Source organism: Trichosurus vulpecula, chromosome 5 (genome assembly GCF_011100635.1).
Source record: "Trichosurus vulpecula isolate mTriVul1 chromosome 5, mTriVul1.pri, whole genome shotgun sequence".
NCBI lineage: Eukaryota > Metazoa > Chordata > Mammalia > Diprotodontia > Phalangeridae > Trichosurus > Trichosurus vulpecula.
The window spans coordinates 119,195,957-119,213,548 of NC_050577.1; the positions used below are offsets into that span (position 1 = coordinate 119,195,957).

Here is a 17,592-nt window from a genome sequence, read left to right on the forward strand (position 1 = left end):
ACAAAGAAGGCTTTGCCTTCAAAGAGCTTCCATTCTGCCTGAATATCTACTGGATAAATTAGAGATGATCACAGAGGCAAGTCACCAGCATTAAAGGGGACCAGAGAAGGGGCCTCTTGCATAAGATAGGATTCCAGCTGAGTCTTGAAGGAAGCCAGAGAGGCCAGGAGGGGGAGGTGAGGAGGGAGAGTGTTCTATGAAAAGTCACCAAGTCTGGAGATGGATCATGATGATATGGGGAGCAGCAAGACGGTCAGTATCACGGGTCACAGAGTACCTGGAAAGGATCAAAGTGTAAGAAGACTGGAAAAGTAGGATGGGGTGAGGTTTTGAAAGCCTTTAAAAGCCAAACAAAATTTTGTATTTGATCCTTCAGGTAATAAGGGTGCCATTGGAGATTATTGAATAGGAGGCCGAGACAGGGAGGTTGACAAGGTCAGCCCTGCATTTTAAGATCACTTTGACAGCTTAGTGGAGAATGGCCTAGAGTAGGGAGAGGTTCGAGGCGGGGGTGGGGGGGGGGGGGGGTGGGGGGGTGGGAAGACAGGGGTGGAGAACAACCAGCAAGCGAATGCAGCAATCCAGGCAGAAGGAGATGAGGGCTGCAGTAGTGTCAGAGGAAGGAGAGAAGGGGCATATATGAGAGATGATGCAAAGGTAGAATTGACAGGTCAGGCCACAGATTGGATGGGGGTGGGGGTGAGGGAGAGGCAGGAGTGGAGGATGGCACTGAGGCTGTGTGGCCTGGGCCACTGGGAGGATGGCAGTGCCCTTGACAGTTAAAGAAAAGGAGAGGCTTTTGAAGGGACAGATAACTCGTTCTACTTTGGGGACGTTGAGTTTGTGATGTCTACAGGACATCTAGCTCTCATGTCTTGGGAAATATCTAGCTCCGCCCCCCCTTCGAATTTATCCCCTCTAATATATCCAGCATATTTCTTGCATAGACATAGCTGTTTGTGTATTTTCTCCCTGTTAGAATGGGAGTTCGTTGAAGGCAGCCTTTCTTGGTATCTCCAGCATCTTCGAGGATTTTCTTCATCCTCTCAGTTAGTCCTTGCTACTTCTGGAAATTTCTTTGGCAAACCTTTGTATCCCTTTTCTGTTTGCTTTTGTAGGTAGGAGTTATGTCTTCCAAGGAGAATGTAAAGTCCTTAAAGGGAGGGACTTTCATTTTTGTCTATATCCCCATCACTTAATTTGTTGCTGTTGAGCCATTTTTCAGTCTGACTCTTCCTGACCCCATTTGGGGTTTTCTTGGCAAAGATACTAGAGGGGTTCACCATTCCTTCTCCAGCTCATTTTATAGATGAGAAAACTGAGGCAAACATCGTTAAGTGACTTGCCCAGAATCACAGGGCTAGTAAGTGTCTGAGGCCAGATTTGAACTTCCTGATTCTGAGTCCAGTGCTTTATCTAATTCAACACCTAGTTGCCCCCATCACTTAATAGGTGCTTTATCAATATGTGTCAGATTGAATTGAATGACTGAAGAATAGGGGTAGGGAGGGTGTTAATCCCACAATATTATTTACCCACCATTCTGTAATTCTATTTACACTGATTTCAGCTTCCTATAGTTCCTTGGAATGTCCTTCATTTCCACTATGCCTATATGATTCCTCCCCATCCTTCAAGGCCCATCTCAACTTCCATCCCTTCCATTGTCTTCTCTCATTTCAACCCACACTGATCTCCCCCTTTCCATCTATACCCGGCCTTAAGGATTTGAATCTGTGTTTTCATGTGTATTTTTTTTACAGGGGGGAAGGCAGGGCAATTGGGGTTAAGTGACTTGCCCAAGGTCACACAGCTAGTAAGTGTGCCAAGTGTCTGAGGCCGGATTTGAACTCAGGTCCTCCTGATTCCAGGGCTGGTGCTCTACTCACTGTGCCACCTACCTGCCCCTCACGTGTATTTTTGACTCCTCCAACGAGATGGCAAATTTTCTGCATGCCAAGACCATGCCTTAAATTTCTGTAGAGATGAACACATAGTGAGACTCCAAGAATACCAGTTGATTCATTGTCTTTGGTTTCTCTATCACTGTTTTTTACTCCTTATCCTCTAGGTTGTTTCTATAATGGGGTCACGGCTGCCCTAGGAGAAACCTTCCCAGACCCCACTGACTCTGCCTGCTCCTACTGTACCTGCCAAGTAAGTACCACTAGGCTTAAGGGGCCACCCTTCCCTTGGGACAAGTTGGTTGTCTCACTTTCCTTTCCACGCAGACTTTTTTGAATAGTGGTGGGATCTTATGGCTTGAAGATCTCAGAGCAAGGAGAGGGGAGGGGTGTCCGCTGAGACACAGGGAGAGCTGGTACCTGCCTGGGGATACCCAGTGAGAAAGAGACAGGATTTATACACTGTCTCACCCATTAGATGGTAAGCTCCATAAGGAAAGGGGATGATCTTGCCTTTCTTAGAATCTCTTTGTTGTTGTTCAGTCATTTCAGTTCCATCTGACTCTGTGACCTGATTTTGGGTTTTCTTGGCAAAAATACTGGAGCAATTTGCCGTTTCCTCCTCTAGCTCATTTTACAGATGAGGAAACTGAGATAAATAGCATTAAGGGACTTGCCTGGATCACACAGCTAGTAAGTGTCTGAGGCTGGATTTGAACTCAGGAAGATGAGTCTTCCTGATTCTAATGCTGTGCTACCTAGCTGCCCATAAGGATCCCTAGCACTTAGCCTAGTGCCTGGCACATAACAAATGCTTGTTTACTGGCTGATTAGAACCTAGGTCTGGTGGCTGAGGGGAGAAGATTGAGGAGCCAAAAGGTTCCAAGATGTGATGTGGGGCTTGCCCTGTGGAGGAGAAGGGTTTCTCTAAGGTGGGAAGCTTGAGAAGATGGTGAGTGGGTGAGCTTGAAGTTAAAGAACTGGGCCCTGTTCTTTCTCCCCCAGGCAGGCTCTGTGCAGTGCCTAAAGAAGCCATGCCCACCAGCTCTCTGCTCTCACCCCACCCCAGGGCTCTGTTCCTGCCCCAGCTGCCGAAGTGAGCTCTTCTCACCCCCACCCAGACACATAGTCACTCACTCCCTTTCCTGCTGGAGACAGAGGTAAGAGGGTAAGGTTGAAGGCCGGGCCAGCTTTCAACCTAGCTTATTTCTGCCCCACAGGCTGCAGCTTTGAGGGCCAGGAACACCAGGATGGAGAAAAGTTTGAAGGTCCGATGGGCAGCTGTGAGCACTGTTATTGTCAGGTATCCTGAGCTTTGGTTTGGGGAGTGAGGAATCAAGCTATGATTAGGAATCCCAATATCTGGGACAAATTCAGTTGAGTGTGGCAGGGCTGGGATGGGGGAGACAGTCCCCAAAGGCAGTCCCCAAGAAGGAAAGTCCAGCTATGGGTATAGTCATGGAGGGAGAAGTGACCACCTTCCCCACCTTCTGTTGGCCCATGATCCTATTATCTCCTCTTTTCCCAGACCCCACCTTCCTTTGCAACCCCTCTGGGGGCACAAGAAGACAGAGGAGCTTGATAGTGGTCTTTGGTCCACAGCAAGGAGAAAATGTGCCCCTCCCTAATCACAGCTCTCCTAAGGAGCTGGTATGGCTCTATTTGAAGAATTAGACAGAAGGACCCTCAACAAGCCCTATGCTCTTATTCCTGATGTCTCATCTTCCTTAGGCTGGGAATGTGTACTGTGAGAGGGTGCAATGCCCTTCACTACCCTGTGTCCTCCAAGTAACAGAGGCTGGGACCTGCTGCCCCCGCTGTAGAGGTACCAATTCCTTCCCACTTCCCCGTACCTTAGTTTCTCCTTGCTTCCTGCTCCTAAAACCCTTGATTTTCCAATTGCCCAAACTCCCTAACAATTAGATTGAACTGAAAGTGGGAATGGGTGGCTGGCTTCCTCCCTCTGCTTGAAGAGGTCTTTGAGCAGAAGGTGGATTTGCTTTTTCAGGAGGAGGCTGGGCTTAGATGAGTTTCTGCTCTTCAATGAGATGAGTCTTTGATCCTCAGCCCCCTTCTTTCCCCTCAGGCCCCCTCCAGGGCCTCCCTTAGTCTGGGCAGTTTTTTCACTTTCAAGACCCCTTCTGGGTGAATTTTGCCTCACAGCAGATTTCCTCCCAACCGCCTACCTAACCAGGAAGATCTCAGTCTCACCTCCCTTTCCTTCCTTGAACCCTGTGCCAATCAAGAGATGGAAGGAGCCAAATTGAGGTCAGGCCCTCAGACTGCCCATCCCCTCACATTTTCCTGCAGGATGTCTGTCCCCAGAAGGGGAACACCCCGAGGGAAGCAGCTGGACCCCTCTGGACGCTCCCTGCTCCTCCTGCATGTGTCACCAGGGCATCATTACCTGTGCCCACATCCTCTGTGTCAGCTCCTGTGCCCATCCCCAACAGGGGTCTACAGACTGCTGCCCACTCTGTGACGGTACTTGAGAGTCGGGGCTAGGAGAAAATGGTGTAGCAGGGTTTCGTGAGGGTAGTGGCAGGGACGGGGCTAGGCCGGCAAGATTTCAAAGGCTGAGGTCCAGAACTCCTAGGGTCAGCGCTCGTCCTCTTGACTCCTGTCATGCCACTGGACTCCGATGACTCTGGAGGAGTGAGTGAGGCTGATGACTTTGCACAGCTCTGCCTCACTTAAACCCAATTCACTCAAAAGTCCAAATATCACCCTCATTGGTCCTCCTTGAGAATGACTGACAAACAACAAACACCAATAATTCAGGACTCCTGCCTTTGTTGTAACCAGGAGCTTCACTCAATTTCTACTCTGTAGTAGCTTGTCTCAGATTCTGTGCCTCAGTTTCCCCTTTGTCCCCAGCTTCTCAGCTGTGTTGGGAGAAGAATAAAGAAGGGAGTCCTTCTCAGGCAGTGCCCTGGGAGAGGTAGATGCTGTTGACCTTTCCTCTATCCCAGATTGTGTACATGAAGGCCAGACATATAGACCTGGGGAGAGTTTCCAGCCAGCCAGTGACCCCTGCGAGGTCTGCATCTGTGAGGTAGGGAAGCACCTGACTGGGCCACATGGGGTGGGATACATGTAGTTCAACACACCAGGAGACTGACACACGTGTAAATGTCCCTATGCCACCCCATTTCCTTCTAGTTATCACCACGAGGCACTCCACACCTACGCTGTTACCGGAGACACTGCCCCAGCTTGGTGGGCTGCCCTCCCAGTCAGCTCCTGCCCCCTGGTCCCCAGAATTGCTGTCCAACATGTGCCCGTGAGTCCCTCAGGCTGGGAAGGGGGAGGCCAAGGAAAAGGGAGGAGGGGAATGTTGGCCATGACACGTTGGGAGCCGCTGTTTCCTGCTAGTTCAGGGTCAGGGGGCTCGGCCCCAGCCCTAACCTCTCTGTGTCTGTCTCTGCAGAAGCCCTGAGTAACTGTACTGCTGGCCTGCGGGGTAGGGAGCTGACCCCACCAGACCCCTGTTACACCTGTCAATGTCAGGTGAGGTCCAAGCTCCAATGCTCTCAGAGCTTGAGAGTGAAAGGGGCTCTTCTCCTGCCCAGCAGCCCCAAGAGCATAGCTTCCCTCCTCCTATATTCCTGTCTTCTGGAACCTGATAGGCTGAAGAATAGAAGCACTGGATTTGGAATCCAGTCTTGGCTACTCACTACTCGTGTAACCTTGAGCAGTTACGTAACCCCTGGGGGCCTTGGGCTCTTCATCTTCACTGGGGGGTGGAGCATTGGACCGGAAGGCCTCTCAGGTCGCTTCCCGCTGTGATCCTTGGAGAACTCTACTTGTTCCTCCACTCATAGAGATGTTGCTAAGTCTCCTGCGCTCTCCACGTCCCCTTCTCTCCTTGGACACTGCCGCCATCTTGGTACAAGCCCTCACCACCTCCCTTTGGTTGCTGCAGTAGCCTGCTAGTGGGTCTGCCTGCCTCAAGTCGCTCCCTGCTCCAGTCCATCCTTCATTCAGCCACCGAAGGGATTTTCCTAAAGCACAGGGCTCCCAATAAACTCCCCATCACCTCCAGGATCAAATTCAAAAGCTTCTGTTTGGCATTCAAAGCCCTTCCTAACCAGCCCATCCTTACCTTTCTAGTGTTTGTTACACCCTAACCCTCTCCATGTACTCATTGATCTAGTGACACTGGCCTCCTGGCCAGCTAGGGGACAGCCAGGTGTATGTGGATAGAGCCCCAGGCCTGGAGTCAGAAAGATCTGAGTTCAAATCTAGCCTCAGATATTTAAGAGTTGTGTGGCCCTGGGCAAGTCACTTAACCTCTCTCTATCTCAGTTTCTATATTATTAAGATGAGAATAATAATAGCATATTATTATTATATTCTATTATATCATAATAGAATAATAGCACTCCTCAGGTTCAAATGAAATAATACTTGTGAAGTGCTTGCCGCAGTGCCCGGCCCATAGTAAGCTCTGTATAAATGTTAGCTGTTATTATGATTCCAGGAACAAGACACTCATCTCTTTTCTTTGGCTACCTCCCACCTGGAAGTGGGAGTCAATGTGTGAGGCTGGATTTGAACTCATGAAGATGAGACCTCCTGATCCCAAGCCCAGTGCGCTATCCACTGCGCTACCTAGCTGCCCATTTCTTCACCCGTAGAGTGTGTGATTGAGGCAGAAGTCCTTCAAGTGGCAGATGGAGAAAGCTGGAGGGACAGCACAATGCTTCTCTCGCATGTACCTGCCCTGTGAGCTAGGGCCACAAAGGAAGGGACTGGAGGAAAGGCGGCCAGATGGGAGCCTGGAAAGCTCTCTCTCTGCAACTCTAGCTACTGACTCCTCTGGCTTCATTTAAGTCCCAGCTAAAAGCCTATCTTCTACAGGAAACCTTTCCCAATCCTGCTTAATTCTAGTGCTCTCCCTCTGTTAATTATCTCCTATTTATCCTGAATATAGCTTGCTTGTACATATGTGCTTGTTTGTTGTCTCCTCCATTAGATTGTGAGCTCCTTGAGGGCAGGGACTCTCTTTTGCTTCTTTTTGTATATCCCCAATCATTTTGTACAACATTTGGCACCTAGTAGGTGCTTGACAAATATCTACTGACTCATCAACAAGTCCCTTCTAAATTGGCTCCTTTCCCCACTACCCCTCGGCCCCAATCTCAACTTCCGCTCTCCATGGCTCATTCCACCTAGGACCTGACTTGGCTCTGTGTTCGCCGCACCTGCCCCCCGCTCAGCTGCCCTCCTGCCGAGCAACACACTGTCCCGGGATCCTGCTGCCCTTCTTGTCGTGGTGAGTAACCAGCTTCTCTCTCAAGCTGCTCAGCTGCTGGCCCCTTGGCAGGATAGGTGAGTAGGCCACAGAGCCTATGGGCAGGAATAAGAGTTGAGGCCTCCTCCTCCTTCATACAGTGGAGAAGACAGAGGGGGAAATCTCACCCCCTGGCATTTGGTCAGAGTTTCAGGAGCTTGGCCTGGGGCTGGGTGCCTTGATGTGTGTCTGTGGAAGCTCAAAACTCTTAACTCTCCCATGCTGTCCCACCCTTGCTTGTATGAAGAGTTCAGAAGAAAGAACGTTAGATTTAAAGTTAGAGGGCCTTAGTGTGACGCCCAGCTCAGTCATGTAGTCAGTCAGCCAACGAACATTTATTAAGCACCTACTATATACTATATACCAAGCACCGTACTAAGTGCTGTAAAACGTTTATGCTCTTGGACAAATCCCTTAGCTGCTTCTGGGCCTCACGATCTTTATCTGTCAAATGAGAGAGTTGATCCTAGGTCCCTTCCAGCTCTAAAGTAAGGATTTTATGCCTCCAGACCCCAAGGACGAAATCCTCTAAGCTGATCTGACCTCAGGTTTGATGATCAGAATCTCTGGGTTAATGACAATAACGAGTATTTTTATAGTGTTTTTAGGTTTAAAAAGAGTTTTCCTCACAAAAATAAACGTTAGCTATTATTAATTAGGCAGATGCGGCCTGCGTTATATCCCTGTTTTACAGATGAGGAAACTGAAATTCAGAGGTAAAGTGATTTACCCAAGTTCACAAAAGCAGTGAGTGGGACAGCTCGGACTCAAACCCAGGTCTTTTTGACTCCAAGTCCCATAAACTTCCCACCACGCCAGGCTGGTGCTGAAGAGGGAGTGACATATGGGGGTGGAATGGGGGGGCGCAGAAGTTGAGGAGGGTCAGAGTCAGCGTTATCTTGAAGGATCTCTTTGAGGGCCTAGGATGAAGTAAGGATGTGAGAACCCTGAACCCACGATTCACCTCCCGACCTCGTCTCTTCATCCACGTTGCTGCTGTTCAGTCATTTCAGTCCCATCTGGCTCTTTGTGACCCCATTTTGGGGTTTTCTTGGCAAGGATACTAGAGTGATTTGCCTTTTCCTTCTCCAGGTCATTTTACAGATGAGGATTTGAGTGAGAATGAAGGACGAACAACAACAGATGAGGAAACTGAGGTCAACAGGGTTAAGTGACTTGCCCAGGGTCATACATCTAGTAAATGTGTGAGGCTGGATTTGAACTGTGCATTTCTTCATCCATAGAGTGTGTGATAGAGAAAGCTGGAAGGACAGCAGCAATGCTTCTCTCGCATGTACCCGCCATGTGAGCCAGGGCCACAAATGAAGGGACTGGAGGAAAGGCAGCTAGGTGGGAGGCTGCTCTTAAAGGGGATGGGGAGAGAAGAAGCCACCCAGGTAATCAGGGAACATGGTCCTGCAGAGGCATCTGGGAAGGGCCAGAAAGTAGCAGAGGGAAAGGCTTCTTTTTGCCCCCTTAGTGGGTTAGAGCAAGTAGAGGACAGCAAAAAGTGAATATTAACCACTTTCCCTAGGATGGCAGGCCACCTTCAACTTCACAGGCGGCATCACAGGACAGTGCCCAATTGGTGTCCAGAGGACTTGGGTTTAAATGCTGCCTCTACTCCTTAAAAATTGCGTGATGTTAAGCAAATCACTTTACCTCTCGGTTAAATGTGGGCACTTGGATTAATTCCCTAAAGTTCTTTCTAACTCAAAATCTTATTATCTGTCCCAAGCTGGGGCATATAGAGTGTCACATGGGGGAATGCCCAGTTCTGGTCTGCTCTGATAGTTGGACACTGGGCAGTTGTTATGATCAATGTCAAAGTGTGTCACTGGGGAAGGTGCATGTGCATCTCACCTGTAGTCCTGTCCTGGGTGAGGGATGTAACCAGGTGGTCAGGACTATGGATGCATGTATGGTGAGGATGTGGACCACCCCTCTCTTCCCCTAATCCCTTCAGAGGTGGCTAGGCAGTGTACGGGCTTGGGCCTGGAGTCAAGAATTTCTGAATTAAAATCTAGCCTTAATCACTAACACGGACTATGCCGGTCACTTAATTATTGTTTTCCTCAGTTTTCTCAACTATAAAATGAAGATAATAATAGCGCCTGCCTCCCAGGGTTGTGAGATAGTAGGTGGCTCATAGATGCTTGTTTATATGATAGATATCTGGAGACAACTGAATGGGAATAGAAAGGAATACACCTTTTCCTCAGCAGTTCATGGTACTTTTACAAAGGTTGACCATATATTAGGAAATAAAATTTTTATAGTTAAAAGCAGAAGAGCAGAAATATCAAAAGTATCCTTTTCAGATCACAATGCAATAAAAATTATATTCAGATTAAATTAATTGGAAACACAGATTAAAAATTAATTGGCGATTAAACAACTTAAAGAATGAGTAGATTAAAGAACAAATCACAGAAAGTCAATAAATTGATTAAAGAGAATAACAATAATGAGACAACATGTCAAAACCTATGGGATACAGCAAAAGCAGTAATCGGAGGATAATTTATATCTTTAATGTTTCTTTCCTTTTTTCCTTTGTGTCTCCCCAGCCCCCAGCCCTTCCTGCTCCTATAAGGGCCATGTGGTGCCCTCAGGTGAGCACTGGGTGGTGGATGAATGCACCAGCTGCTCCTGTGTGGCAGGCACCCTGCAATGCCATAGTCAGCACTGTTCTCTGGTTACCTGTGACCCTGTAAGTGCCCAGGAATCTCCAAGGCCTGGAGCAGGGGTGGGGAACCTGCTGCCTAGAGAACCAGAACATACTGTGAAGTTTAGATTCAGTCAAAGGGCCACACTTGAGGACCTAGAGGGCCACTTGTGGCTTCCAGGAGGAGGTTCCCCACCCCTGCCCCAGGCTAAGGAGAGGAAAAGTACTTGCCCAGATAAACACTCCCCTCCTAGGAGGCTTTCTATGGGAAAGGCCCTAGGCGCTGGGGGTTTTGCCATGCGATATATACCACGTGGATCTGGCTAAACAGAGAGGGAGGGTATGTACTTGCTCTTTGAAGGTGCCTGGGACATCGAAGGGAATGAGGTTCTCAAAATCCACATTGACCACCAAAACCACTCCTCCCTAGCTAGACAAATAACCGGCTGGGAGTCAGGAGGTTTTTAGAAGTTCTGGGAGCCTCTTGGAAAAATTCTAGGTTGACAAGTCCTGTCGTAAAGAAGGGCTGTGGGCCCAGAGACAGAGCTCTGAAGGTACCAGCTTGTGTGCCATGGGAGGGGACAGTGCCTTCTATAAAGCGTTTCCTTGCTCTGGGCCAAGAGGTGGGGTTCTAGTCCCGGCTCCCCTGACCATGTTCAGTCAGGGCAGGGGGCCAGACGCTGTCTATGATTCCTTTCAGGTCCCCAGTGCTATGGTTTTAGATGCATGATCTTTTTGGGTTGACCTAGGAGGAAGCCCCTGTCCTGGATCCCGGGAGCTGTTGCCCTCGCTGCCTCCCTCGTCCGGCTTCCTGCCTGGCCTTCGGGGACCCACACTACCGCACCTTCGACGGCCGCCTGCTGCACTTCCAGGGCGCCTGCAGCTACGTGCTGGCCAAAGACTGCCACGGGGGAGACTTCAGGTGGGCCCCCGGTTAATTCCTACCCCGCCTCGCACGCCCCGGGTCAGAGTTCCCTTCTCCATCCATGGGGCCAGACTCAGTCCCCGGGCCGCCTTAGAACCAAGCCCTTGTACCTACAGCATCCATGTGACCAATGATGACCGGGGCCGGAGGGGTGTGGCCTGGACCAAGGAGGTGACCGTGCTGCTTGGAGACGCCGTCATTAGGCTTCTGCAGGACAGAGTGGTCACGGTGAGGGGCGGGGCTCGGTCAGGGGGCAGGAGCTCCCGAAGTCCAGCCCAGAGTGGACGCCGGTGGGAAAGGGCAGAGGAGGGAGGGAAGTGAACATTGCACAGGCACCCACGCTCGCTGTGACGATTGGCCTTCTTAACCCCAGGTGGATGGACACCCTGTATCCCTGCCCTTCCTGAAGGAGCCCCTACTCTACGTGGAGTTGAGAGGAGGCACCGTGTTACTGCATGCCCAGCTGGGGCTTAAGGTTGGGAGGAGGGACACGCGACTAGGTCAAGGAGGGACCGAACCTGGAGGGGTGGTGTTGCTTGGGACCGGGAGTGGGGAGGGGGGCGCGGTAGCCTCGGAGAAGGCAGGCGTTTAGTTCTAAGATACCGGATTTATCCCTTTCACCACTACCCACCAACATACTTCCCTAAGTTGTGTAACCAAGGCCCCTGCCTCTCTGCCTCAGTTTCCTCACCTGTAAAATGAATGGGTTGGACTAGATGGCCTCAGAAGTTTCTTCCAGCTCTGAATCTATACGTAAAACTCTTTCCTACGCCCTAAGTATCAGAGTAGGTGAAAACGTGTTTAAATTTCTAGAAATATGCAGAAAACATGTTTGAATGCATTTCCCAGCTAGGAGCCAGATTCAGGGACTATTTCTTTTAGCTGATGGCATCATACTCATGACTTGAGACACGCTTCTTCTTTGGAATAGAAGCTTAAATAACACGAACTTATCCCTGGTGTAGGAATTTGCACGTTGCTCTTCCCTATGGCCGTTGGCCTTTCATGCTAATATTAATAAGATTACTGTTTGATGGCGTTAATAAGATACCCCTGGAGTGCTTCCTCTCCGGGTCCCAGGGCTCTCCCTACTGGCCGTGGCCCGTGGCCATTGTGGAACCCCTTCTCCTCCCTCCCCTCTCCCCGCAGGTGCTGTGGAACGGGCAGTCCCAGGTGGAGGTCACCTTGCCGGGCTCATACCGTGGCCGGACCTGTGGGCTCTGTGGGAATTTCAACGGCTTCACACAGGATGAGCTGCAGGGCCCCTCCGGGCTGCTCCTGCCCTCAGAGGCGGCCTTTGGCAACAGCTGGCAGGTGGGACAGCCTGGATGCTGGGGGCGGGGGTGGGGGAGCCCCGCAGCTCTGATGGCAAGAGCGTCGGGTAGAGTCAGAAGCAACAAAACTCCTTCCGAATACCGGCAATGCTAGTCCTGTGCTGGCAAAGTGAAAGCACTCATCCCTCGTGCTGCCGCTTTTTTAGGTCTTTGCAGGGGTAACTGGGAAGCATCTGGAGTGTCCGCAGTAAATGTGTCAATAACTGACCTGTGACTTTATCACTATATGGGGCTCCTGGTGAGAAACCTCAGGTTTCAGTTGATAGCTGAGGGCACCAAGAGATTAAGGTCACACAAACAGTCAAGTTAAAGGCTAGCCTTGAAAATAGTCTTCCTGATTCTCTCTCCAGTACATCATGCTAATGAAAAGTAACTTTAAAATACGTATATATGCATATATAGAGAGAGACATACATACATATACGCATATACATACATGTATATACATAGATACATATGTGTACATATGCATATATGTATATGTGTGTGTATACACACACACACACACACACACACACACATATTTAAAGAGCACTGGCCTTGTCAAATTTGAGCTCAGATCTCATCTCTAACACTTACTTTGGCCACGGGCAAATCACTTAAACTTCCTGGGCTTCCATTTCCTCATTTGTAAAATGGAGTAATGATCCTTGAACAGAGTTGTGGTGAGGAAAGAACTTGGAACATTAAAAGGTTGTAGAAATGAGTGGTGACCCAGGATGCAGACAAGGCCAGGCAAAGCCTCTGGGAGGATAAAGGGGAGAGAGAAGGAGTAGATGGCTGTGTAGCTCAGATTGAGCAGGGTGCAGTGAACGGGCCATTGACTCTTTTTCTTCGGTGTAAAGTCTCTGGAGTTTTCCTCTGCATTTGGACCTGGAGTCAGGAAGATCCGAGTTCAAATGTGGCCTCAGAAACTTACTAACTCTATGAACCTGGGCAAGTCATTTAACTTGTTTGCCTCAGTTTCCTTCTCTGTAAAATGAAGATAATAACACCACTTACTTGCCAGGGTTATTGTGACAATGACATAAGTTGTTTGTAAAGCATTTTGCACTGTGAAGGCTATTGTTATTATGCAATAGTCCTGGGGATAGGCCAAGGCAGCCTGAAAGAAAAAACCTTGGACTGCTGTAAGGTAACTAAATGATAATCACCTACTATGTGCTGGGCATTGTACCCATCAACAAGTCACCAACCATTTATTGAGCATTGATTATGTCCCAGGCGCTGTCCTAAGCACTGGGAATACAAATCCAAAGAGAAATAAAGATCCCTAGACACTGGGAATACAAAAATGAAGAACCAAGCCCCTGCCCTCAGGGAGTTTATAATCTAACAGGCTAGACACAATGTGCACATAAATAAGTTACGATACATCGTAGACTGTGAGGGGGTTGAGGTGAAGTCCAGACCAATGCTCTATGAAAATTTGAAGGGGCAAAGATCACATTCAGCTGAAGAGATCTGAGGGGGCTTTACAAGTGGCCCCTGAATTGAGCCTTGGAGGCCTAGAAAGAGGGTTTCAACAGGCAGAAATGAAATGGGAAACCATTCCAGAGATAGGGGGTGACTTTGTGACTGCATGGTGTCCAGAGAGGGCGAGATAAGGGAATGAGCGAATAGTCCAATTTGGCTGGAATTTAAATAATGTAGAAGATAGTAATGTGAAACAAGGCTGGAAAAGTAGATCGGAACAAGACTATGCAGCCCCTCAAATTGCAGGCTGGAGGGTTTGTATTTTATTCTGTAGACACTAGGGAAGGTTTTTCAACAGCGGAATGACAAAGCTAATGCAGTCCTGCGTATCAGTCTAGTTTGGACAATGGAGTCTGGAGGCGAGGAGATCCATCAAAAGCCTATCAGGTGATGGCCAGTGTGTATAGAGAGGAAGGCACAGATAGGAGAGGGATTGTGAAAGTAGAATCGTCAAAATGTAGTAGATGGGGGTAGGAGGGGGGTGAAAGTTGGGCGAGGGAGAGGGAGAAGTCCAAGGTGACTGAGGCTTCAAGCCTGGGAGACTGGATGGTATTACTTTAAATAAGTTGGGAGGGTTAGATAAGTTGCATTTTGGAAACTCTGCATTTGAGATGTCAGTAGGATATCCATGTGGAGACACTGAGCAGGCAGTGGAAGATATGAGGCTGGAACTCAAGGAGAATTTGGTGGTTGGATCTATAGAATCTGCAGCAAGGCCACGTGTGAATGGATGAGATCACTAAGGGAAAAATTGGAGAGAGAGAGAATGGGGCTGGGGACATAGCACTAAAGGACCCCCACAACTGGTAGGTTGGAGGACAATGAACTGGAGAAGTAAGTCACTTAACCGGAGTCTCAGTTTCCCTAACTGTAAAATGGGGATAATTATACACATCTACCTGTCACAAAGCAATGTTTGGAAGACAGAGTGCAAAAGAACCTTGAAATACAAATATAGTGTGTAAATGTTACAGATATTATGTCCTTTTTGATATTCAGTTCAACAAACATTTATTAAGAATCTATTATGTGCCGCAGTATCCCTACTGTGCTAGGCATTAGGGATACAAAAACAGTTCCAACCCCCCCCCTCCAGGGTTGTCTCTTTCATTGGATACAGTCACCTTTGGTATTTCCTTCTTCTAGATCCCAGAGGGGCCTGGGCTCAGACACCCATGTGCCCCAGGCCGAGAAGTAGATCCATGCCGGGAGGCAGGATACCGGACCCGTCGTGAGGCCAACACCCGCTGTGCCATGCTGAAGTCATCAGCGTTCCAGCACTGCCACAAGGCTGTGCCCCCTGAGCCCTTCTTTGCTGCTTGTGTCTATGACCTGTGTGCCTGTGGGACTGGTGCCTCTGCTGATGCCTGCCTCTGTGATGCCCTGGAGGCTTATGCCACCCGCTGCCACCAGGCAGGCATCACTCCCATCTGGCGGGGTCCAACACTTTGCGGTAAGACTGGGTGGATAGGGGGGTGTTTAGCTTGGAGAAGACAAAGTGGTGGGGAGGCAGCAAGGGAGAAAAGAGCTGCCTTCTACTATTTGAAGGGCTATCATGTGAAAAGAGGATCAGGTTTATTCTGCTTGGTTCCAGAGGGCAGAACTAACAGATATTAGTTGCAGAAGTCAATTTAGATTCTGTGTAGGAAAAAAACTTCCTAACAAATAGAGTTGTCCCAACTTGGAATGAGTTGCCTCTGGTACTGTTCCATCAGTTAGTGTTCAGTAAAAGGCTGGTAGACCTGGTAAAACCAGGTGTATTGTTGAGGGAACTCCTGATCAGGTGCGTTGGACTAGATCAATGCTGTCAAACTGCAATGGAAACAAACCCACTAAACTGGACATGTTTCCCTATGGCTTCATATTGACTTAGAAAATCATGTGCTAGTATCTAAGTTTTATTGTATTTTTCTTTACTTTGTTAAGTATTTCCCAATGGCATTTTAACATGGCTGGCACTCAGGTGTTGATTCCTCTGGAATGGTCTTTGGGGATCCCTTTCTCCACTGAGTTTCTAGATGCGCTTGGAGGAGGAGCTGCTTAGAGTAGGTTGGATGGGGGCAGGGAGGGGACAGGTAAGGATAGGGCCAGGTTGATCCCTGGCACTGAGAATGTCTGCTTTCCCTACAGCGGTGGGCTGCCCCTTGGACCGAGGTTTCATCTTTGATGAATGTGGCCCTCCCTGTCCCCGGACCTGCTACAACCGACATGTACCTCTGGGTGAACTAGAAGCCCACTGTATACGGCCATGTGTACCTGGCTGCCGGTGCCCAGCAGGGCTGGTGGAGCATGAAGCTCACTGTATCTCTCCTGAGTCCTGCCCCCCTGTCCTGCTTACCATGGACCCAAGGCCCACCCCTGGTGGACACCCCCAGAGCAAAACCTGAGTGTTATCTGAGAGGGGGCCTAACACCCCTTCCAGACTAGGACTCGCTAGGGATTGGGGGGCTCTGCTCCCAACTCCAGGTACTCCCCACCTTGACACTTTTCTTCTGGAACCAGTCTCTTATGGTCAGATAGCCCATCACCTTCCACACCAGCTCCAGCCAGGTTCACCATCCATCTCCCTCCCTAAAGTGGCCCAGGGAATGGCGTCACTCACATGTGTGAGTTGTTAGAGTACTGGTAATTAGTCCAGGAACTGTTCATCTTGGCCTAAGGAACTGAAAAGGAGGAGCCGGGGGACAAGGAGACAAGGACTACGCGGCCAGTGCCCAAGTGAGCCCAAAGCGAGGCTTCCCATTGTAACCTGTGTTTGCAACATTAAATGCTTCCCAGGCCCATCTTTGCTGCTGCCATTCATCTCTCTTCATCAGGCCACCACTATTCCCAGCCTACACAATGTAGCCACGTTTTTCTGAAGGAAGACACCCCAGGTTCTAGAAATACTGAAGGAGGAGGATGTTACCTGGGAGCAGCCCTAGTCCTTCCCTCATGTCTTGGCTCTTTTCCTATGAGGAATATTCTAGTCTCCTGGACCTCCCTGGTGCTGACAGGGATACTGAAGCTGAAATAGGAGAAGCATCTTGATGCCCAGGTCTCTGTTGCATGGGTAAAGGTGGAATGTGTAACAAATGCAAGGATCCCACACTGAGCCTGTGGCCTCACTGACCTGAGAGGCAGTGTGAACAGTTCAGAGAGTATTAGAGCTGTAGTCAAGAAAACCTGGGTTCAGATCCTACCTCTAAAACAAACTGGATGCCTGGGTTAAGTCATATGACTCCTCTTGTCTCTAGTTTCCAAATGGTGAAAGTGGAGTTTTCAGCTAGGTAGCCTTAAAGATTCCTTCCAGCTCTAAATCTATGAACCTATGAGTCTTTGACTAGAAATCAGAGTTCTCAGTCAGAGTGACTGAACTGTGAAAGCAGAATGGCAACACTTGCTATTTTAATTCAGCTCAACTCAACCTCTTGATAACCAGTAGCCCTAACAAAGACATCTTCCTTCTCTTCTCCTAGCTGGATCTCTGCAGAGAGGAACAGCTGAGGTCTCTGGGCTTAGGTCCTCCCTAAGCTAGGCCTCATCCTAGGATTGCAGAATTGAGTCTGCAGGCGACAGGGAGAACAATGGGAGGGCTCCATGGAACCTTATTGTGGCTGAGTGGTGTGGCTCTGGGGAGTCTGGTGACCTTGGCTCCCCCTGAGTCCCTGTATCACCACTGTGTGACTCCGATGGCTATGCCCTGGGGAGAGTGTTATTGTGGGGGCTGTGCTGTATGCTGCCTGAGGTGTTAGGCCAAGTGGCAATGATTTTGTGTCACCAGGCTAGTGACAGCGACATCCTTCACAATTCCTCCTGAGCCCTTCTCTGTTCTCTCTGCCGTTAGCGCTCACGAGACCCTTGCCCTCCTTTTAGAGGTAGGCCAAGGAACCCTGCCTTCAGCCTTTATGTATTCCTAATGAAGATTCCCTGAGTCCTAATTCAAAGTAGAGGGCTTTCTGGGCCTTCCAGGCTCCCAAACAAGGTTGGTTGCTAAGTCTGCTCCCTCT

General features: G+C 49.3%; 1 protein-coding gene across 1 annotated transcript in view; it reads left to right on the forward strand.

The window, feature by feature from the left end:
- LOC118852184 (kielin cysteine rich BMP regulator) overlaps window positions 1–15,990 on the forward strand; it is a 29,523-nt gene extending 13,533 nt beyond the window's left edge. Inside the window, exons 18-33 of the mRNA XM_036761858.1 lie at window positions 2,072–2,157; window positions 2,910–3,000; window positions 3,125–3,207; window positions 3,636–3,729; window positions 4,215–4,388; window positions 4,877–4,959; window positions 5,067–5,187; window positions 5,335–5,414; window positions 7,083–7,182; window positions 9,771–9,913; window positions 10,618–10,790; window positions 10,910–11,021; window positions 11,167–11,268; window positions 11,943–12,107; window positions 14,750–15,056; window positions 15,734–15,990. Of these exons, the coding sequence (XP_036617753.1) occupies window positions 2,072–2,157; window positions 2,910–3,000; window positions 3,125–3,207; window positions 3,636–3,729; window positions 4,215–4,388; window positions 4,877–4,959; window positions 5,067–5,187; window positions 5,335–5,414; window positions 7,083–7,182; window positions 9,771–9,913; window positions 10,618–10,790; window positions 10,910–11,021; window positions 11,167–11,268; window positions 11,943–12,107; window positions 14,750–15,056; window positions 15,734–15,990 (2,171 nt within the window). The remainder of the gene's footprint in view (window positions 1–2,071; window positions 2,158–2,909; window positions 3,001–3,124; window positions 3,208–3,635; window positions 3,730–4,214; window positions 4,389–4,876; window positions 4,960–5,066; window positions 5,188–5,334; window positions 5,415–7,082; window positions 7,183–9,770; window positions 9,914–10,617; window positions 10,791–10,909; window positions 11,022–11,166; window positions 11,269–11,942; window positions 12,108–14,749; window positions 15,057–15,733) is intronic.
- Window positions 15,991–17,592: the final 1,602 nt, after the last annotated feature.